Genomic DNA, 23,932 nt, shown 5'->3' on the forward strand with positions numbered 1-23,932 from the left:
ACAAATATAAACAGAGATCGTGCCATCTTTGATTTGTGTCTAGTACCCTGTGAATTTTGTCCTATCTGGTTTTATTAATCATGTTTTACAAGTCAATGTGCTTTCAATGAGATAACCTTCAAATGCATTGATTCTAATCCCTCTGAAAGGGTGGCCCATAAGGAAATACAACCTCATTTGGCTCTGATGTAGCTAAGCAGATGCTCATTAATTCACTGGATTACTTTAACCTGCACTGATATTCACATTTTGTTAGTAATATGTTTGTTCCTTCAACATCACCTAATCTCTCTGATTCAACCAGCCACACCTTATCAATACTATTTCTAAAGCAGACCTAAGGTTTGACGTGATTTTTTTCCTACGTTTCAGAAATGATGTGCTATGCAATTTCGTTCTATGAAAATTTTGTATTCAAACTACTCTACATTCTTTCTTAGCACCAGGATACTGAATAATGACCTACGTTCGTGATCTTTCCAGGATATTTAACACAATCAAGTGGTCAGTGAAGGGGTGGAGGACATAATAAAAATAAACTTGGCCAAGGAAAGAAAATCAAAACCATGCAAATCTTAATCTGTACCAGTAAAGAATCTGTACCAGAAAAGTGTAAGAGGAACTGCAGATGCTGGTTTAAACCAAAGATACATCTACATCCTTCCCCTTGGAAACAAAAGCAATACAGTAGTGACGGGACGACCACGGCTCATGCGCTATGAGCAGGTAAGCACCATCAGGTCAGACGATTCGTATGGGTGGCGATCAGTGGACGCTAGCGGCGCGCGGGACAGCGTGTCGGCCATGAACCTGTCCTTGCCCTTGCGATACACAATTTCATCAGTTCTTATCTTTTTGAAAAGGCTTGTTGACATTACATTTGTCACGGCCCCCGTGCCAAGTTTTGCGGAGAAGGTCGAACCATTGACAGTAACCCGAACCGAAGGGTCCGTTATCAAGGCATGTGCATCCAAGAGTGAAAAAATGCTGGTCTCCTCCTGGGATGAACTGGTATCAGACAAAGGGAGTTTGTCTGGCTGGTACTGGGAACCAAGCTCGCAATCAGCTTGAGCAAGGTTGTTTAACATTCTCCGTGGAGCGGGAACTGGCTTCCCACGAGAGCGGCAAGCTGCAGAGAAATGGTTTAACTTCCTGCAAAAATTACATGTTTTGCCCAAAGCAGGGCACACATTAAACTGATGGGAGGCAAAATTGCAGTTGGGGCATCGTCGTGGGCTGTCGCCCCCGGGTGCAGGGGAACCCCGTTGCCGTGGCGGGCCAGCGTTCCGCCGGCGGCCAGCAACACTGGCGACAGCCTCAGCCATGCGGAAGGCGTGCAGAGCCTCGTCCAGAGACAGGTCGGGCTTCCGCAGAAGTTCAGCCCTTAGCTTCACATCGAGGAGGCCATATACTAGGATGTCCCGGGTCACTTGATCGGGGGTCAGTGCGTCCAGGCGACAACGCCTGGCCATGTGTCGCAACGCGGCGATATAGTTGTCGATAGATTCTCCAGGGATCTGACACCGGCTGAACATTTTAAAACGCTCCAAAAAATGTAGTTAGTGGGGATGTCGCACATCGCGGTAAACTTAGCTATAAGACATACCGGGTCTTGAGCATCTTCACCTGCACCATATACAAACGACTCAGTTCGTTCCAGGGCATCGGGACCAGCCAGGTTGAGAAGCAGAGAAACCCGCGTTTCAGCAGTGGCAGCAGGATGGGCGATTGTCACGTAGTGCTGGAAATCGCGTCTAAAGACACCCCACCGATGGGCAATGTCTGAGTCGAAGACAAGCACCTCGGGCTTGCGGCAAGAGGTAGCCATGGCACGGGAGATAGAACAAGGGATAGGGAACTGGGTCAAAAGTAAATAAAACCCGCCAAACAGGAGGCGCAGAGGTACGATTGTGACACCATGTAAAGATGAGATGACATGTGCATGTACCTTTAATATAGTGACCTCACCACTACTAACCACTCCCCATATCAGAAGTATAATTGCAACCTCCCCACCCATTGATCTCTCTCTAGCTCCTGTGACAGACCACATACAGCTAGGGCAGTAACGTTTGTGTATTACCAATAAATAGTAGTAAAGACACAGTGTGTTGATGACTCATCTTTACACATATTAAACCTGGTTCCCAAGCAGTAGATACGTTAAACAGACATATATATGCTTGATATTCGGTTATACATGGGATATTCAGCAATTGGATAGCTCTTTCAAGACTGTAATGTGGATATTATGGACAAACTGCAAAGGGAATTTCTAATAAATTAAAATCAATAAAAACCGCAATGCACAAGAAGGAGAATAATCTATGCACCTCTTGAAACAATAATTAAATTCCTAAAATTATCAGAGCAGTAACAAAGTGTGGGGTAGGGTAGTTAAAGAAACAAAGAACTCTCTCCCTAAATACACGCAAAATCTGAGCGTCAATGGCGAGACCAACATTTATTGTCCCCCAAGCAATTTCAGAGAACTGTTAATAATCAACGAAGATATAGACAAAATGTTGGAGTAACTCAGCGGGTCAGGCAACATCTCTGGAGAAAAGCAATAGATGGCGTTTTGGGTCGAGACCCTTCTTCATACTGGGAGTCAGGGAAGAGGGAAACTAAAGGTATGAAAAGATACAGAAAAAAATCAGAGCCAACACCGATGACCAAAGAGAAGTGGAGCCCACAATGGTACATTGTTGGCTGTGGAAGAGGTGATAATGAAGGGATACGAATAGTGAAACTAGCAGGATTTATTCTTGTGAGCCAATCATCCATGTGAGCCAAGAGTCACAAATTATCCAGACTGGGCAGGGACAGCAGATTTATTTTCCCCAAACGAAAAAGGTTTTTACATGAGTTTGGTGGTTTAATGGCTACACTTTCAGATGCAAGATCCTTTTTTTTTTTTTAATGAAAATAAATTCCCTTGCTGACATTGTGGAATTATCTCAGGACCAACAATATCGCCCTCTGGAAAAGTATTCATTAAACTAACAGCTGTTAAACTAACATCTGTTGTCTAGAAATTACCAGAGACAATAAATTAATATTGGAGTGACTGAACAGTGAAAGGATTGGTAAAAGGTAGGTCATGCCTAACAAACTTGTTTAAACACTGTGATCAAAGTAGGAGACTGTTAGTTATACTGATATCCGGATGGCATTCAATCAAATCCCTCAGAATAAACCATCAACTTGAATAAACCATCAATAGATGAAACATAATTGAAGTCAAATTATTGTTCCCATTAGGTCAATGATTGACTGAGTAACAAAAGTAGCACTCTACTTGATGGGGTGGGACTTATTCTGTTAAGTCACAACTGCTCAGATTACTTAAAAATAATAGATAAACAGTTTTCTATCACTTCATCCAAGATACAAGAGGCAGGTGACATGGGAATCATTATCGATTGATGCGAGTTAGCATGAAATACACAGAGACACAAGAGAGATGCTGCAATCGTGTAAAAAGCAAACAGCTGGAGGGGTACCTGGACGTGGCGTCGAAAGACGAGATGCCGAAGCGAAGTGGAAGCCAAGTAACTGAACGGAAACGACACCGAAAAGCCAACTAACTGAACGGACCGCAGGAAATGCTACACTTGTCGCTTTACCTCCCCCCTCGACTCCATCCATGGACCCAAGCAGTCGTTCCAGGTGAGGCAGAGGTTCACCTGCATCTCCTCCAACCTCATCTATTGCATCCGCTGTTCTAGGTGCCAACTGCTCTACATCAGTGAGACCAAGTGCAGGCTTGGCGATCCTTCGCCCAACACCTCCGCTCATATCGCATTAACCAACCCGATCTCCCGATGGCACTTGAACTCCCCCTCCCATTCCGAATCCGACATTTCTGTCCTGGGCCTCCTCCATGGCCAGAGTGAGTCCCACCGCAAATTGGAGGAGCAGCACCTCATATTTTGCTTGGGTAGTTTACACCCCAGTGGTATGAACATTGACTTCTCCAATTTAAGGTAGTCCTTGCTTTCTCTTTCCTTCCTCTCCCCTTCCCAGTTCTCCCACAGCCCACTGTCTCCACCTCTTCCTTTCTTCTTCCCGCTCCCACATTAGTCTGAAGAAGGGTCTCGACCCGAAACTTCACCAATTCCTTCGCTCCATAGATGCTGCCTCACCCGCTGAGTTTCTCCAGCATTTTTGTCTACCTTCGATTTTTCCCGCATCTGCAGTTCTTTCTTAACCAATCCGTCATCGATTTCTAGAGCCACTTACTTAAGTACCCTGGGATTCAGACCATCAGGTCCCGGGGATTTATCAGCCTTCAATCCCATCAGTCTACCCAGCAACATTTCCTGCCTAATGTGAATTTCCTTCAGTTCCTCCGTCACCCTAGATCCTCTGGCCACGAGCACAACAGGTGATTGTTTGTGTCCTCCTTAGTGAAGACGGATCCAAAGTACATGTAAACTCGTCTGCCATTTCCTTGTTCCCCATAATAAATTCACCCGTTTCAGTCTACAAGGGTCCAATTTTGGTCTTTTTTTTAAATTTTAAATTTTTAATTTTTTTTAGCGTTTTTTTAAATTTATTTATTAGAAGTACAATAAGTTACACTAATACACACCACACATATCTTGTTACATTTGTTGTACCCCTTCATTTTTTGAGCTTTAAGAAAGATAGAAATTTGTAAAAAATAACTGTTTCAGGACTGGACGAGGGTTGGTCAAGACTATAAATAATGATCTCCTTTTCTTTTCACTATTTTCTCTCTCAACTTTCTTCATTTACTCGTTTTCTTTCTTCACACACTATATATTTCACATTTTTCTATCCTTTACTATCTAACCTCTTTTTCTTATTCTCATCTTTTTTCAATGTAACAAAAAAAAAAGAAGTTGTACATAAAATGTATTATGAAAATATATATTAGGCACTTTGGTGCCATATGACTGTGCTTACTTCTAATAAAATAAAATATTAAAAAAAAAAAAAGAAAGATAGAAATAAAGGAAGGAAAGTGAGAAAGAGTCGTGATAGTGCGAGGAAGTGTTGGAAAAGGAAAAAAAAAAAATCCCATTAGAGAGAGAGTTAGAGAAGAAAGTTAAGAAATAGACCCTAGAAAAGAGAGAAAGAAAGAGAAACAGTTGCTCTATTATAAAAAACTACGCAAAAAGGGATATACCAACCATATTTTTCATCCCCCGTTACCAGATCCTGGCACCATTTATTTTTTAAATTACTGTTGCACCTTATACTTGTAGTAAGTCCATAAATGCAGACCACGTCTTTTGGAAGTGGTCTGCTTTGCCTGCGAGGAGGAGTCTCATATCTTCCAGGTGTAATGTTTCGAACATATTTGAAATCCACATTTTTATTGTTGGTATAGGAGCGTTTTTCCAGAATTTGAGTATAAGCTTTTTTCCCGTTATTAGCCCGTAATTAAATAAATTATTTTGGAACACGTTTAGTTCAGGGCTACCTTCCATTATTCCAAAGATAATCCATTCTGCTTTTGGTATCAGTTTTATTTTAAATCGTTTTGTGAAGATTTCTAAGATTTTGGTCCTGAATTTTTATACAAAAAACAAATGAGTGCGCTATGGTAGTTTCTTGAGACTGGCATTTATCACAAACGTTAGGGAAAAGTTTATTTATTTTGGTTTTTGAATAGTATAGTCTATGTAATGTTTTGAATTGAATTAGAGTATATCTTACGTTAATCGAGCATTTATGCACATATAGTAAGTGTTTATCCCAGCTCTCTTTTGAAATTTTTATAGCTAGTTCTTGTTCCCAGTCTCTTCTAATACGGTCAGTTGTAGGTATTTCTATATTTAAAATAGTGTTATATAAGTATGATATTAAGTTTGCTGATTTGGCCTTTGCCTTCATTGCTTCATCCAGTAAGTCTGGAGGCATATTATGATAATCTTTTGTATATTTTTTCAGGTAGTCACATATTTGAAAATATTTAAAATATTGATTATTTCTCAAATTATATTTCAGTTGTAATTGTTGGAATTATAGTAATTTTCCAAATTCATACAAGTCTCCGAGCGTTTTGATTCCTATTCTTTCCCATTGTGTAAATGATTTATCTATACTAGAGGGTTTAAACGATGGATTATTGACTATTGGTGATAAAATAGATAGATTTCTTAATTTTAGATTCTGTTTTATTTGTTTCCAAGTTCTAATTGTGCTATGTATAATTGGATTTTTATTGTAATTTATGTTATTCAGATTAATTGGAATCGCTCCTATATTACACGGGGAGCAGTCCTCTCTCTCCATTACAATCCAGTCCACCTGCTGGGCAGAATTGTCCAGCAGGTGAATCATATTTTTCCAATTTTGGTCTTAACTAATTTTTTCCTCTTCACATACCTAAAGAAGCTTTTACTATCCTTCTTTAAATTCTTAGCTAGCTTATCTTCGTACCTCATTTTTCTCCCCGTATTGACTTTTTTGGTATCTTCTGTTGCTCTTTAAACATTACCCAATCCTCTGGCTTCCCGCTTATCTTTGCCATGTTATACGTCTCTTTTATTTTTATTCTGTCCCCGACTTCCCTTGTCAGCCACGGTCGCCCCTTACTCCCCTTGGAATCTTTCTTCCTCTTTGGAATGAACTGATCTTGCACCTTTTGTATTATTCCCAGAAATACCTGCCATTGTTCCACTGTCATCCCTGCGAGGGTACCTTTCCAGTCAACTTTGGCCAGCTTCTCCCTCATGGCTCCATAGTCCCCTTTGTTCAACTGTAATACTGACACCTCCGATTTACCTTTCTCCCTCTCAAAAGTTATCATATTATGGTAATTACCTCCTAAAGGCTCATTTACCTCGAGTTCCTTTATCAAATCTGGTTCATTCCACAACACTAAATCCAAAATTGCCTTCTCCCTGGTAGGCTCCAGTACAAGCTGCTCTAAGAATCCATCACAGAGGCACTGCACAAACTCCCTTTCTTGTTGTTGAGTACCAACCTGATTTTCCCAGTCTACCTGCATGTTAAAATCTCCCATAACAACCGTAGCATTACCTGTACGACATGTCAATTTTAACTCTTGATTTAACTTGCACCCTATATCCAGGCTACTGTCTGGGAGCCTGTAGATAACTCCCAAAAGGGTATTTTTACCCTTACAATTTCTCAGTTTTATCCATACTGACTCCACATCTCCTGATTCTATGTCAAGGGACTGAATTTCATTCCTCACCAACAGAGCTACCCCACTCCCTCTGCCCACCTGTCTGTTTATTCGATAGGACGTATATCCTTGAATATTCAGTTCCCAGCCCTGGTACTCATGCAGCCATGTTTCTTTAATTCCCACAACATCATACTTGCCAACTTCTAGCTGAGCCTCAAGCTCATCCGCTTTATTTCTTATACTTTGCGCATTCATATACAACACTTTGTCTTCGGTATTCACCTCCCCTCTCACTCCGCTCACTATTGGCCCTGACCTCACTCTCTTATCCCTTCTCGAACTTTCCTTCCCATTAATTCGGAAGTCTTTTTTAAACTTTTCCTGTACTCACTTCCCCTTTAACTCCATCTTTATACTCCCAAGTTGTCACTCCCCCCCCCCACTATTTAGTTTAAACCTACACGTGTAGAACTAGCAAATCTGCCTGCCAGAACGTTAGTCCCCCTCCAGTTAAGGTGCAACTCCCGTCCCTTTTGCACGTCACCCCTACCCCAAGGAGATCCCTGTGGTCTATAAATCTAAATCCTTGCTTCCTGCACCAGCCCCCCAGCCACACATTCAGATCCCCTATCTCCCTGTTCCTGCCCTCACTAGCATGAGGTACTGGAAGCAATCCAGAGATACCCACCCTAGAAGTCCTGCTTTTCAGTCTCCTTCCTAACTCTCTAAACTCACGCTGCAGAACCACCTTCCTCTACTTCCCGAAGTCATTTGTGCCCACGTGCACAACTTCTGCCGGCTCTCGAGGATGTTTTGAATTTGGTTTGTGATATCTTGAACCCTGGCACCTGGGAGGCCACAGACCATCCTTGAGTCTCGCCTGCCGCCACTGAATCTCTTGTCCGCACCTCGGACAATGTAGTCACCCAGCACTATAGCTCTGCCCGACGTTGGTCTCACCGGTCGAATCTCATCGCCAAGATTGGAGCCACAGACCTGTCTGTCGCTCGGTTTGGAAGCGTTGTCTGCCCCGGCAGTTCCCAAAAGGGTGTACCTGTTTCCATTTGGCACAGCCACTGGGGTCTCCTGCACTCCACGGTTACTCCCCTTTCTCAGTCACCAGCTGCTTCTCCAGTTCCCTAACACGTTCGTTCAGGAGCTGCACCTGGACACAATTTCTACAGGTGTAATTTACAGAAGTACCTGCAGTGTCCCTGCTTCCCACATCCTGCAGGAAACACACTGCTCCAACATGCCTGCCATTACTTCACAAGACAAAAATCACAATTTCAAAAAAGTGTAGCCTCCTTGCCTCAGCCTTTGAGGTATGTAGTCAGGTTTACCTTCCCGTTCCTTTCACATAGTACCGTACTTCTGCCAGCCTTCTTATTCCTCATTGGAAAGGTGGGGTCAAGGAAAGAGCGTTCACGTTGCGGCCCTGTTTCCACCAATCTATCCTCCACTCTGCACAAGAAGCTGAACACACTTTTGGACATCTGCATACAATGGCGTCTTGATGCAAGACAACTTTGTATGCAGATGCTGTAAAGTGTGTTCAGCTCTGGCTGAACAAATTTTAATCTTGTGATGTGGACTCGATAAGAAGATTGGAACGGTTGCACGTCTGCCCTGTGGACACTTCCAGCATCTCCTCTTGTTGGCTTTGAGATTTTCAGGCTTTCCATTACCTCGAGTGCTCCAGCCTGCTCCTGGTTACTTTCCATCTCCATTGTGGCCTCTGGAGCAGGTTCGAAGGTGGCTGTAGGAGATTCATATCATACTTCCTTCATGCTGTTCTGTTTTCCTCCTTCTCCTCGTCCTCATCCTGGTGACTCATGCAATACAATATCAATATAACATCCTTGATGTGTCTGCCTTTATCTCTGCCCTTAGCCTCAAAGTACAAAATACCTTTGACGGAAGGTAAGGACATCGAGGACAGGCAGATGTGGATTGAATACACAAACAAGGGTTTGCTCCTTTCCTTGTTGGAGAAAATGCTGCCTCTTAAACATTTATTTCTGCAAATCAAGGTCTAATGATATGTAATAAGCCCATTGCTGTATATGAAGGAGGCATTTGGACCAGTGAGAACAGATGGCCCAGAGCTGTCTTATGTGAGATCAGACAGCTGCCTAAGCTGCAGTACAAACTTCAACGCCATTTCCAATTAAACAAAAACAATTTAACCAACTGTGCATGTGAATATTTATTTCTCCCTCGTGCAGCTCACAGTGCATTCCACATCAGAGTCTCAGCGGCATGCTGCGCAAAACGTACATCATTTCCATTCCTTAACATACTCCACAAATCAATGCTATTGATTGAAGGCAATGTAATATTAAGATGAATACATTTTCTTTTGAGGGTAGCTTCTCAATTTTATTTCATATAATTTACGATACCAAGATATCTTCTGTTTGCATAAAGCCAGGATGAAGCCTCGGTTAATGAGAATGGCAATTAAGATTCTGAGCCATATTTGACTAGATGATTGATTGAAAGATTCAGCATGGAAACAAGCCCTTCAGCCCACTGGGACCATACGTGGGAATAGAGTGCCAGCCAGCTCAACCTCTCCATATAGCTTAGACACTTGAGTCCTGGCAACATCCTTGTAGATTTTCTCTACACCCTTTCCAACTTAACAGCTTTCCTATAACATGGTGAACGCAACACTCTCTATACGGTCTCACTGACGTCTTATGTAACTGCAACATGACCTCCTAACTTTGATACAATACCCTGGCTGATGAAGGCCAATATGCCAAAAGCCTTTTGGATCACCCCATCTACCTGTGACGCCACCTTTTAAGTACTATGTACCTGCACTCCTTTTGGAGATGTACACATTCTTTATGGAACGGGGGTTCCCCTCTTCCATCATAGATGAGGGTCTTACTAGGGTCTCCTCGATATCCCGCAGCACCACTCTTGCCCTCCCCCCAGTCATAACAGGGACAGAGTCCACCTTGTCCTCATCTTCCACACCATCAGTCGTCGCATAAAGCTCTGACATTTCCACCTCCTCAAATAGGATCCCACCACTGGCCACATCTTCCCATCTCTACCCATTTCTGCTGAGTCCGTTCCCTCCACAACTCCCTGATCAACTCATCCCTTCCCACCCAAACCACCTCCTCCACAGGTACTTTCCACAGCAACTGCAGGAGATGCAACACCAGTCCCTATACCTTCCACCTCGACTCCGTCCAAGGACCCCGATAATGTTTGCAGGTGAGGCAGAGGTTTACTTGCACCTCCTCCAACCTCATCTATTGTATCCGCTGTCCAAGGTACGGGTTCCTATATATCAGCGATCGTTTCGCTGAACACCTCTGCTCAGTCCATCTAATCCTACCTGATCTCCCAGTTGCTAAACACTTTAACTCCCCCTTCCATTCCCACACTGACCTTTATGCCTTGGGCCTCCTCCATTGTCAGAGTGAGGTCCAGCGCAAATTGGAGGAACAGCAACTCATATTTTGCTTGGGCGGCTTACACCTCAATGGTATGAACAATGACTTCTCTAACTTCAAGTAACCCTTGCTTTCCATCTCTCTCCATCCCTCCCTCCCACTTCCTGGTTCTCTGACCAGTCTTACCATCTCCAACTACATTTTATCTCTGTTTGCTTTGTTGTTACCTTTTCCCAGCTAACACTGATCTAATCTACATTTCCATGTTCCCTATTCCCTTTGTCCTGCTTTCACACCTTACACTTCCTTATCTATGTATCTCCCTCTCCCCTGACATCAGTCTGAAGAAGGGCCTCGACCCGAAACATCACCCATTCCTTCTCTCCAATAGATGCTGCCTGTCCCGCTGAGTTACTCCAGCATTTTGTATCTATCTACCTGCACTCCTTGATCCTTCTGCCCGACAACATTTCTCAGAATCCTACCATTCACTGGGTAGGTGCTGCCCATGTTAGACTTTCCAAAATACATTGCCTCACATTTCTGCATTCTGCCCAACTGATCAAGATCCTACTGCAACTACTGACATAGAATAATTGCTTCTGGAGAGAAGGAATGGGTGATGTTTCGGGTCGAAACATCACCCGCTGAGTTGCTCCAGTAGTTCGTGTCTATCTTCGGTTTAAACCAGCATCAGCAGTTCCTTCCTACACAAGAGTAATTACTACACTGATCTGTGTAATGTAAACATCTAGAGCAACTGCCATTTAATTATTAATCACAAGTAACCAACAAAGATAAAGTTCACCTAAAAAAATAGATGTTCAGACAGTTGCAAACTTTAAACATTCATATAATTGGAGGAAGCAAAGTATTTTAAAACCATCATTCTTCTGGCAGTGTGTGGTATGGACCACTAACTCACTGGAAAACAATGGAATATAAATAAGACGGTGTGATTCTCAGCTTAAATACAAGCAGAATTCAACCTCATCAGGAATGTGACATTGATATAAAGGAAATTCCAAAAATATTTTTCAAGTGAATTATCTGAAAAGAGAGGGGAGGTCGGCTTTTAAAGTAAATAAGATAAAATGATTTGCCAAATGATTGATGTAAGAGTGCTACACTGCAAGAGGTAAAATAGATTACCCATTTACTAAATTGGCCAGGACCAACAATTACCAGCAATGACATAACATAAATGATTAAAATATCTACTTGCACTTTGTTTTAATTCACAAAGTGGATCCAGAAGCACCAAGTTTCAGCTCCATCTTCCTCAACTCTGCCATCTTAAGTGCTAACTGATTCATAATATTCCAAATACATCATAAAAGCAGAGCTTGAGTTTATGTGCTCCAGCCATTACAGGGGAAGCATTAATGCAATTGTCAAACTTAATGAAGAGAGGTGACTGCAAAACAGTTTGCAAACTTTATGACTGCTGTTTTCCTATAAGAGGTTTCTATTTTCTGTACCTTTAATGACAATTATGATCCATGATAATTTATTTATGAATACACAGTCTGCACTTTACAGGTAAGAATTATTGATAATTCTGTTCCATTGATCATTAGTTTCCTTTCTCGTCAATTCAGGAACATCACTGGTTTGCTTTGAAGCGTAAAGACAGAAACGCACATTTCCAAATTCAAACCATTTACAATATACAAATATAAACCAATAAAACGTCCACACACATACTTTTAAATGTTAAACGGGATTTGTCGGAATATTGTGAGCAATTTTGGACACCATATCTGAGGAAGGATCTGCTGGCTCTGGAGAGGGTCCAGGGGAGGTTTACAAGAATGATCCCAGGAATGAGTACGTTAACCTATGATGAGCATTTGTTAACATATGATGAGTGTTTGTCGGCACTGGGCCTGTACTCGCTGGAGTTTAGATGAATGAGGTGGGACTTCATTGAAAATACAGAATAGTGAAAGGCTTGGATAGAGTTGATGTGGAGGGGACATTTCCACTAGTGGGTGAGTCTCTAGGACTAAAGGTCATAGCCTCAGAATTAAAGGACGTTCCTTTAGGAAGGAGATGAGATGGAATTTTTTTTAGTCAGAGGGTGGTGAATCTGTGGAATTCTTTGCCACAGAAGGCTGCAGAGGCCAGATCAGTGGCTATTTTTAAGGCAAAGATAGATAGATTCTTGATTAGTACAGGTGTCAGAGGTTATGGGGAGAAGGCAGGAGAATGGGGTTAGGAGGGAAAGTTGAATGGCAGAGTAGACTAAATGGGCCGAATGGCCAAATTCTACTCCTATCATTTATGACCTTATGACATTCAATGAATGATCTACAAAGTTGGAATGAATGTATTGGAAACAGTGTTACCACAGACAAAAACTCCAAGCACTAATAGTAAATAAACATTGTCCTATTTGATTGTGGTGTAGATGTGATATAGGAGACAGACAACATCTGATAAAAACTAGATAATTCCAAATTCATTTATATTAATATAAATAAGGGGTGGGCCATTTAGAAAGGAGATGAGGAAAAACTTTTTCACCGAGAGAGTTGCGAATCTGTGGAATTCTCTGCCTCTGAAGGCAGTGGAGGCCGATTCTCTGGATGCTTTCAAGAGAGAGCTGGATAGGGCTCTTAAAGATAGCGGAGTCAAGGGATATGGGGAAAAGGCAGGAACGGGGTACTGATTGTGGATGATCAGCCATGATCACATTGAATGGTGGTGCTGGCTCGAAGGGCCGAAAGGCCCACTCATGCACCTATTGTCTATTGTTCTTTTGATTTACTGAAGAATACCAACATTAATGCAAATGAAAGTAAAATAGAGATTTGTTCTTGTATTAATTGATCCAAACGACTCACCCTCTGGCCTGTATTGCGCTACAATGGTCACTGCTTGGCCAGCATTTTTCAGTGCTGCTGCTGCCTGTTCATGGGTGGCACTCCGCAGGTCAATACCATTCACCTGGATGACAGATCAAAGACAATCTATAATTTGAAGTAAACACCAATAAAGTTCTCTGTATTCCCTTGACCCTTCAAGTTTCAGGAAGCTTCTTATTTTTAATTAAAACTTCTAGAAAATATCTGTCTTCATTACATCATTCAACTTAAAATGAGAAAAACATCTCACACATGACTAAAACTTCATACTCTCAATTTACTTTAATTCACTGTCTCATAGAAGGTACCAATACAAGGCACACTGGCCAAATTTTGTGCCTTCCACCATAGTGATGAACACTGTGGTGGATGTTTGTGTTAAATGTATTTATTGTGTATTGTGTGTTCTTTTTTATTGTACCACTGCTGGCAAATTCATTTCACTTGCACTTATGTGCAAGTGACGAATAAAACTTGATTGATTGATTGATTGAAATAGATAGAGTGGTAAAGAAAGCATATGCTATGCTTGCTTTCATAGGTCGGGGCATTTGAGTATAAAACCCCTGTCCCACTTAGGAAACCTGAACGGAAACCTCTGGAGACCTTGCGCCCCACCCAAGGTTTGCGTGAGGTTCCCGGAGGTTTTTGTCACTCTCTCGAATGATCGAAAGTGGTTTCCACGTAGTCAAGCTTTTTTAAATGTTCCAGCGATTATTTCAAAAAATTCAAAACAGGCCTCAACTAAAAATAGGTATTTTAAAATAGGAAACCTGAACGGAAACCTTGGGTGGGGCGCATGGTCTCCAGATGTTTCTGTTCTGGTTTCCTTAGTGGGACAGGGGCTTCAGACTCAGGAAGTCCTGATGCAACTGTATAGGCCTTTGGTAGACATAAAATGCTGCAGTAACTCAGTGGGACAGGTAAGAAATGGGTGACATTTCGGGTCGAGACCCATCTTCAGGCTATAGGTCTTTGGTTAGGCAGAATTTGCAGTATTGTGTGCAGTTCTGGTCGCCCCATTACCAAAAGGACGTGGAGGTTTTAGATAGGGTGCGGAGGAAGTTTAGCAGAATTAGGGGGATTTAGGGATTAGGGGGCATTAGCCTCAGGGAGAGGTTAGACAGACTTAGATTGTTTTCCCTGGAACACTGGAGGGTGCGGGGAGATCTGACTGGAGTATATAATATTATGAGAGGCATAGATAGGGTGGACAGTCAGAATGCTTTCCAGAGATGGAAATATCAAATACTGGAGGGCATAGGTTTAAGGTGAGAGGGACAAAGTTTAAAATGTGCAGGGCAAGTTTTTGTTTTTAACACTCAGAGGGTGCGAGTGCCTGGAACATGCTGCCTGGGGTGGTGGTTAAGCAGATATGTTAGTGGCATTTAAATTACTTTTGGATAGGCAAATGGATATGCAGGGAATGGAGGGATATGGGTTATGTCAGAGGTAGATAAATGATAGTCCTGGCATCTTGTTCGACACAGACATTGCAGGCCGAAGGACCTGTTCTTGTGCTGTACTATTCTATGTGAGTACAAAGGGGAGAAAAGAAAACAGCGTCAAACACAATCTTGAAATCAGAAAAATTATCTATAGGGAGAGCTGCTGACTCAGAACATCAACACAAGCACACTCTTATGAAATACTGCTTGCAAACTAATATGAACCTTCAATGTTGAGTGTTAAAACCTGGGATAGATCAATGACTCCATCAAGGATTATTGAGCTGTGCTGGAGGAAAGATCTGGAATTTGTAGGTGGGGAAATGGGAGAATAGAAACATAGAAACATAGACAAGAGGTGCAGGAGTAGGCCATTCGGCCCTTCGAGCCTGCACCACCATTCAATGTGATCATGGCTGATCATCCAACTCGGTATCCTGTACCTGCCTTCTCTCCATATCCCCTGATCCCTTTAGTCACAAGGGCCACATCTAACTCCCTCTTAAATAATGAACTAGCCTCAAACTAGCCAATGAACTAGCCTCAACTGCCTTCTATGGCAGAGAATTCCAGAGATTCACCACTCTCTGTGTGAAAAGTGTTTTTCTCATCTCGGTCCCAAAAGATTTTCCCCTTATCCTTAAACTGTGACCCCTTGTTCTGTATTTCCCCAACATCGGGAACAATCTTCCTGCATCTAGCATGTCCAACCCCTTAAGAATTTTGTAAGTTTCTATAAGATCCCCCCTCTTTCTTCATATGAAAGTCCTGACATCCCAGGAATCAGTCTGGTGAACCTTCTTTGTACTCCCTCTATGGCAAGAATGTCCTTCCTCAGATTAGGAGACCAAAACTATATGCAATACTCCAGGTGTGGTCTCACCAAGACCCTGTACAACTGAAGTAGAACCTCCCTGCTCCTATACTCAAATCCTTTTGCTATGAATATAGTGGATGAAAAATATTTTGTGACCACATTTGTTCAATTTTGATATCTCACCTGACACTGAAAATGAGCTGCAAACCATCTTCAAATATGACTCAGCAATTAAACAAAAATAAATGCCTGAACACCAGAAAGGAGAGACTGGAATCATAACCATTGTGTATAGAATTAGAATCAAGAACCAAGGACTGAAATAATGAGAAAGGGGAACGTGTGTTTAAGTGTGTTAAAGATTGATGACAGCTACTTAATACTAAATTGAGTGATCAGTGGAATAAACGTTTCACATCCTCAGACAAATCCCACTGCACCGGTTTACTCCTTGCTTTAGTTAGTTTATTATTAATCATTGAAATCCTGTTTCAAATTCCAAGTTCCAAATCCTGTCATTACACTAAATTAAGAAATGTTGTGGTTAAATGCATGTTTTTTTTAACAAGAGGCAAGTCCTGTAATAACCTATCAGTACTTACTGTGCATCCTATTTTTGTTCTGGTCACAAATTTGTTACATTTGCATATTTTATTTGTTTAATTGGTAGCGTTATATCCCATTTGCTGCCAACCCATGACATTAATCTACTGGGGCCCATTTCACTGCATCAACAAAGCTTTGATTTGGAAATCATAATGTAAAAAAAGATTGATGACAGCCACTTAATACTAAATTGAGTGATCAATAGAAAAAATGTTTCACATCCTCAGACAAATCCCACTGCACAGTGCATGCACAGAATAATTGCGCGATATGCAGAATTCTCCAAAAACATAACTGAATTCTCATAAAGGTTTCTTGCATTTAATTACATTTTAATAACCATGTGAATGCAAATACTTTATTGCTGATTAACTTTAAAAAAATGAATTATGAAAATTTAAATATGAGAGCTTGTGGAGAATGGTGACTCCAAAAATGTCTGATAATTACAAGAAAAACAATTACAATCAAGGATAAAATTAAGGAGGCAATTTCAAAACACAAGGCTCTTTACCGAAATGATTCTGTCTCCTTTTCTTAGTTCACCGCTCAGGTCAGCTGGGCCTCCTGCCAATATGAAGGAAATGAAGATTCCTTCTCCATCTTCACCACCAACAATGTTGAAGCCTAGTCCTGTTGATCCTCGATGCAAAACCACTTTTCTAGGTTCCCTACAAAGAGAAAAGATAAGCAGAGTTTCTAAACAGCCTTCTAATTAATATAACAGATTCACACTCCAGCAAAGTGTTCCACTAAGATTAGGAAAATCCGTATTGGGAGAAATCTGCCAGATAAAGAAGATTAATGGCTATGGCGATTGTTTTACCTCTGCAGAAACAGATACAATTATATATGGTGTCAATGTTCATTTCAACAGAGTAATTCATTAGTCCACATGGTTCTTGGAGCGAGAATATAGTGAGAACAGAAGGAATTGAAGGAAAAAAGCCTGATGTTGTTTCCTCTTCAAAATAGCATATTTTCAAGTCAATTTGATAAACTAAGAATTTGTTTTTCAGATTTTTACAACTAAAAATCCTCTGCTTTTATCTAGTTAAATTTATCTAAATATCTAGCTGATCCTCTGCTTTTATGTAGCTAAATGACAATTAACTATAAATGACAATGAGAAAAACATGGAGATGTGCAAATCCAAAAGAAATTGTGTTCCTCTTTCCACAGATGCTGCCTGACCTGCTGAGTGTTTCCAACATATCCTGTTTGATTTTGTTATTTAATAATTGCATTTGTAAGAGAAATACCAATGAAATTAAAGTAAAAAGGGTTGCTGGAAAAATACATCTTTAATTATTGATTCACTGTTGATCAACCTGGGGAAAAAGAAAAATCACATGCATAACAAAATCTGCTTTGATCTGTCCGTAAAGTCAATGTTGTAATTGGAAGTTATCAAATATTCATTCACAGATAACGGCTACTGAGAAAGGCAAATAGTGCTGTAGACACATGTTATTAGACAGTCAAAATTCCAGCTGTTGGCAGCGGCTATCACAACTTGAAGGAGTCCAGAGGAAATATATACCGGTGAATCATTCATATCTTGACTACACTTTGGTGCTACATATCAGGAGTTCCAGATATAAGTACATCTTGTACTAATCTATTCTCCATTCTTCTGACCTTGGTAGGATTCATTCACATAAAATGCAGGATCTAACATTTGGAAAAGAGGTACCGTATACAAACATCTGCCATTTTGGCAAATGGAAAGACACCAGAAAAACAAGACAATTCAATCCACAAACGTCAGGTGGGCCTGTACCTCATTAAGTATCACTTTGTGTACAATACAAATTTCTCACGTTTCTGACTCTTGTACCACAAATAATCAAATTTAATATCAATGAACTATCATATTTTTAGTTTACAATTATTCTCAGCTTTGAACATTCTGAAGGATGACATAATATGTCCAAAATAAAATTAACTGTAGCAAAATTCAAGCTTTTAATTGAAGTACAAATTCTTTGCATATGCTTCAAAAAAGAGAGGAATAGTGTCACCAATTACTGAACCAAAAGATGGCAGAGTCAAATGCATGGGCTTTCTGTGATACCCATCATTAGCCTCAACAGAGGTGCTCAATTTGAGTGGCAGTCTCCAAAATAACGGTATGCATTATAGGGTAAACCACAATAAGCCTGTTATGAACTCGTTTTTCCAAAAGGCAACAATGCCCTCTCTCGCATTTCTGCTTAAGGCTGTTGTTAAGGCTAATCGACATCAGAGGGCAGCAAATCTCAGCCCATATTAATCAAGAACATTTTTAAAAAGGTTAACAGTATTTTTACGAGAGCTCTCCAGAAATGGATAACTCCTGTGATTTCTGTTGCATTTTTCAAAGAGGTTTATGACTTCAAATTCCTTCTCTAAATCGCTGCACTTTACCTATCTCAACTCTTGCCCCATCGTTCTCCTCACCTTTCTACCAGCTATCTTCCTTCTTCTCCAGAATGGTTCATTTCACTCCAGAGCTGTTGCCTGTTCAGCTGAGCACCATCAACAGTTGTTTTTTTTTGTCCAAAATTCCATCACCTATCGTCCCTTGTGTCTCCATTAAACAGATAAATGTCATGCCATTTGTTTTAATGGTATTAATATAAATTGTAAATAGTCAGGACCCAGCTGATCTCATGGACATTTGTGGCCTTCCACCAGTAACAGACTTCTAATCTGAAAACTACTCACTCTGAAGAAGAGTTTCGGCCCGAAACGTTGCCTATTTCCTTCGCTCCATAGATGCTGCTGCACCCGCTGAGTTTCTCCAGCTTTTTGTGTACCTTCATTGTTCCACATTGTTTTCTTGTTCTTTAACCAACCCACCATTCACATTTTTATGAGAGCAGCAAGCAATCAAATGGTCATTAGCATGGTCCTGGGATTAGGTCTTAGCTTTGGGCCCAGTCACCGCACAAACTGCTCTGCTTCAGGTAGTTACGGCAGTGCTGTCTCCAAAGCAATTAGACCCTGTGCTGTAGACGGTGAGGGACTAGCACAGGTTGCCAGGAGCAGACTGGATGAAGATCAATCTGATGAGTCAATTAACTCAACGTTAAACAGAAACGGAGAATAAATCTTTGTTGAACATTAAATAATTTTTCAAACAGGTTTTGAACAAATTGAACAGAGGGTGAGAAAGAAAGAGAATAAGGAGCTCTATCGGGTTAAAAAAAAAACTGCCTTCTGACTTAAGACCTCCTTTAGCCACTGGACCCACACTCTCAATTAATGGCTGGTCTTCAATAGATTGTTTATGTATTCAGTTAACATCTAGATTACAATTTATACTAATTTGCTAAAGCAAATTACCAGAGTGATTTGACCTATTATTTGACCTAATGATATTTGCCATTGCATGAATGTGCAACAAAGATTAATGGATTGATCCTTCCATAACTGTTTGTGTGTAATGACACAAACCTGTTCTGCCACATTCGTCGGCAGCTTTCCCAAAGCTCTCATGAGGTTGTTGCCAAAGATCCTATATCTTTGGTTGTTGCAGAGGTAAGTGATCAATCATGGTCTTTTTGAATGGAAGTGTAGGCTTGAGAGGACAAATTGTCTACTGATATTTCTCATGTTCTTTCGTCCATTACTGCTGTTTGGTAGGTCAATATAGGAGACAGGAGGTTATTTGAAGATTATTAGGCAATATTGAATTCAATGTTCATATAGCCTTTCTCAATCCAAAAGGCTATATGAACACAAAGTACATGTAGAAAGCTAGGAACAATGTTGAGCCATTTAATAACCTTAAAGCAGCCAGTGCAGGATCTGGGGCATCATTTTCTAAAGATAGTCACCTTAAATTGCTGCCTTCTCACCTAGGAAATGTGGATTGAGAACTTGTGTAATTGAGAGGGGTCCAATAAACAAAAAATAACAGTGTGGTTATTGTCATAATTTGTCGAGACCCTTCTTCAGACTGATGTCAGGGGAATGGGCAGGACAAAGATAGAATATAGTCGGAAACAGTAAGACTGGTGGGAGAACAGGGAAGGGGGAGGGGATAGAGAGGGAAAGCAAGGGCTGTCTGAAGTTAGAGAAGTCGATGTTCATACCGCTGGGGTGTAAGCTACCCAAGCGAAATGTGAGGTGCTGTTCCTCTAATTTGCGCTGGGCCTCACTCTGACGATGGAGGCGGCTCAGGACAGAAAGGACAGATTGGGAATGGGAGGGGGAGTTGAGGTGCTGAGTTGAAGTTGAACCGGGAGATCAGGTAGGTTAAGACAGACTGAGCGGAGGTGTTCAGCGAAACGATCGCCGAGCCTGCGCTTGGGTCTCACCGATGTAAAGAAGTTGATACCTGGAACAGCGGATACAGTAGATGAGGCTGGAGGAGGTGCAAGTGAACCTCTGCCCCACCTGGAAAGACTGTTTGGGTCCATGGATAGAGTCGAGGGGGAGGTAAAGGGACAGGTGTTGCATCTCGTTATGTTTTGCGTATTTGGAAATTATTTCATATTATATACAAACCCTTAATTATGTACCACACGCATCCAGATCCAAAGCCCGCAAGTGATAAGAGCAAATAATTAGAGTCCAAGACGATCAAAGAAAAAATGAACATTTCAAGACGGGTACCCAGACAAGCATTGAGTTTGTGATTCTGGCATTGTGGCAACCGAGTTCAGGTGTCCCCAAGCTAAAGTCCATTCAACGGCATTAAATATGAACATTATTTAAATAAACAAGTATTTTATATAGGATGTTCAAGAAGAAACTGCAGATGCTGGAAAATCAAAGGGAGGCAAAAGTGCTGGAGAAACTCAGCGGGTGCGGCAGCATCTATGGAGCGAAGGAAATAGGCAACCCGACATGCATTCTGTGGCTGATTAAATTCAGAGGATGTCAATTGTATTTCTCTATTTCAACACTCCCACAAAGATGTGCCACCTTAATAAAACACTGCAAATTCATCATCATGTGAATATGGAGGAAATGTTGCAATTTTTTTTTTACCATTTACCAAAGAATGGTTTTATTCATGAAAATAATTAATATCTTACTTGAAAACCCTATTTCTATAACAGGTGCATCATCTGTTCAGCCTTCAGACAAGGATAGTCTAGGAGCTTTACCCAGTAAAACCATTTCCCCCTGTGACATTGAGCTGCATTTGCCCAAGGCTGCAGATGTTGTGGGGTTAAAGGTTCATTCAGTGTGCATCTGCAAAGAGTTGAGCCCATACCCGATTAACAAGAAAATGACTCAAAATAAAACAGGTTAGCATTACAAATTTGTAATGCCTTCACATGATTTAATAATAGGCTTTACAGCTAAATAGCAGACAAAAAACCCAAAATATTAAATCAATAGTAACCCCTATATACACTCATCTCCAAGTTTATCCTTCACCAAATTACCCAGTATGTCCTCTAACCCAACAAAGGCCAGCATTCATCCACCATATGCTTTCTACTAAGTACAAAATGCAGATTCAGTGGAATAATCAGTACTCTTATTGATATTTTATTTGTGCATAGCCAGTCAAATAGCGATAGATATGAACAACTGAATATACAATGCACATGAGCTTCACTGAAAAACGGCAGGCTGCCAAATATGGGAGCCTAATTCTGGACATTTTACTTGACATAAATCACATGTGCACAGCTTATGCGGCATGAACTGTAGTACCACGCCCTGCACAATGTGTGCTGGTATTAACATTTATTTTGCACTTATTTCTACATTTACAAGGAGTAGTTAAATATTTTGCCTCACCGTTACTTGAATAATCTCTGCATACTACAGATGTCAGCATACAGGTCACAGTTACAAGGACAAATGTCTTAACAAATTGACCCGAGTGAATGCAAATAACACATGCTGTGGAGCCTAAAGGGAATGTGCCATAGCTGTCAATGCATGCATCAACTCCCCTGGGATGAGCAATTTACTCAGTCAATGAGGAATATTTGATCTTTTTTTTTTGCAACAAATCCATTTCATATAACACAAGATCTTTTTGAACAATGTGGTAAACTCCTCCTGTTTAATAATACGCTAAACAAGAGGCTACTCAACCACGGAGCATTTGTGCTAATTTTGTACAATCACACTTATTCATGTTCATTTGGGTTAGACATTAGTGGTGGAGCACCGCAACTGATTGCACACTCTGGAGGTTTGAGAAGCTGGAATCCCAATACTGCCCTAAATTGGTATCGGCAAATCAATAAGATTAGGATGTTTTGTTTGAGAAGGAACTGCAGATGATGGAAAATCGAAGGTACATAAAAATGCTGGAGAAACTCAGCGGGTGCAGCAGCATCTATGGAGCGAAGGAAATAGGCAACGTTTCGGGACAAACCCCTTCTTCAGAATAGAATAGAATAGTTTCTTTATTGTCATTGTAACATGGGCCATGTACAACGAAATTTAAAATGTCAGCCAGTCAGTGCAGCATTCAAACATTTCTAAAGCTAACGAAACATCCACGGTAAAATAATAAAGATAAGCAATAAATAAAAAAACACAGACAAAGCACGCATACACACCCAACCCTCCATCCTTCTGTCGATTTCACCGTTACCACAGTCCCTTAGTCTGTATCGCCCCTGCGTTCCTTGGCGGCCACATTTAGTGCTTTTATAGCAGTGGGGTAAAAACTGTTTTGTAGTCTATTTGTCCTTGTCCTTGTGGATCTGTACCGTCTGCCTGACGGCAACAGTTCAAACAGGGAGTGTCCGGGGTGGGAGATGTCCTTTATTATATTCTGGGTTTTTTTGGTGCAGCGGGAACTGTGTAGGTCCTCCAAGGTAAGGAGAGGGCAGCCGACAATCCTCTGGGCGTTGTCAATGGCCCTCTGGAGCGCTTTCCTCTGAGCCACTGTGCAGCTGGTGTACCACACGCATACACAGTATGTTAGTATGCTCTCAATGGAGCACCGATAAAAGGACAGCAGCAGCCTCTGAGTGATGTTGTTCTTCCTGAGCACCCGCAGGAAGTGCAGTCTCTGCTGGACCTTTTTCAGCAGCGCAGTGGTGTTCACGCTCCACGTCAGGTCCTCCTCAATGTGGATTCCCAGGAAGCGGAAATCCGCCACCCTCTCTACACAGTCCCCTCTGATGGTCAGTGGTACCATGTCCGTTTTGTTTTTCCTGAAGTCTATTATTACCTCCTTCGTCTTTGAGGTGTTGAGGAGCAGGTTATTTTCTTCGCACCACCCTGTCAGCTGCTCCACCTCATCCCGGTAGGCGTACTCGTCCCCCGCGGAGATGAGTCCCACCACTGTAGTGTCATCCGCAAATTTGACAATGGTGTTGCTGTGGTGGGCGGGGGTGCAGTCATGCGTGTAGATGGTGTAGAGCAGGGGGCTCAGTACACAGCCCTGTGGAGAGCCGGTACTGAGGCTGAGGGCCGTGGATGTGTGATGGCCCACTCTGACTCTCTGGCTTCGACCCGACAGGAAGCTATTTATCCACGTACAGGTGGAGTGTGGAAGTCCCAAGTCCCCCAGTTTGTCCACCAGTTTGTGGGGAAGGATAGTATTAAAAGCAGAGCTGTAGTCCACAAAGAGCATCCGCACTCAGACTAATGGGGGTTGCGGGGAGGTGGGGAGAAGAAGGGAAAAAGGAGGAGGAGGAGCCCGAGGGCTGAGGGAGAGCTAGGAA

General features: G+C 41.6%; 1 protein-coding gene across 21 annotated transcripts in view; it reads right to left on the bottom strand.

Annotated features, from left to right (window-relative positions):
* The window catches only part of LOC129703263 (disks large homolog 1-like), a 365,442-nt gene that overhangs the window by 64,438 nt on the left and 277,072 nt on the right, over positions 1 to 23,932 (bottom strand). For all 21 annotated transcript variants that reach the window (XM_055645581.1, XM_055645579.1, XM_055645578.1 and 18 more), the window contains 2 exons: positions 16,807 to 16,963; positions 13,401 to 13,503 (listed from right to left, as the gene is read on the bottom strand). In XM_055645581.1, the coding sequence (XP_055501556.1) occupies positions 13,401 to 13,503; positions 16,807 to 16,963 (260 nt within the window). The remainder of the gene's footprint in view (positions 1 to 13,400; positions 13,504 to 16,806; positions 16,964 to 23,932) is intronic.

This window comes from Leucoraja erinacea, chromosome 14 (genome assembly GCF_028641065.1).
Source record: "Leucoraja erinacea ecotype New England chromosome 14, Leri_hhj_1, whole genome shotgun sequence".
Taxonomy (NCBI): domain Eukaryota; kingdom Metazoa; phylum Chordata; class Chondrichthyes; order Rajiformes; family Rajidae; genus Leucoraja; species Leucoraja erinaceus.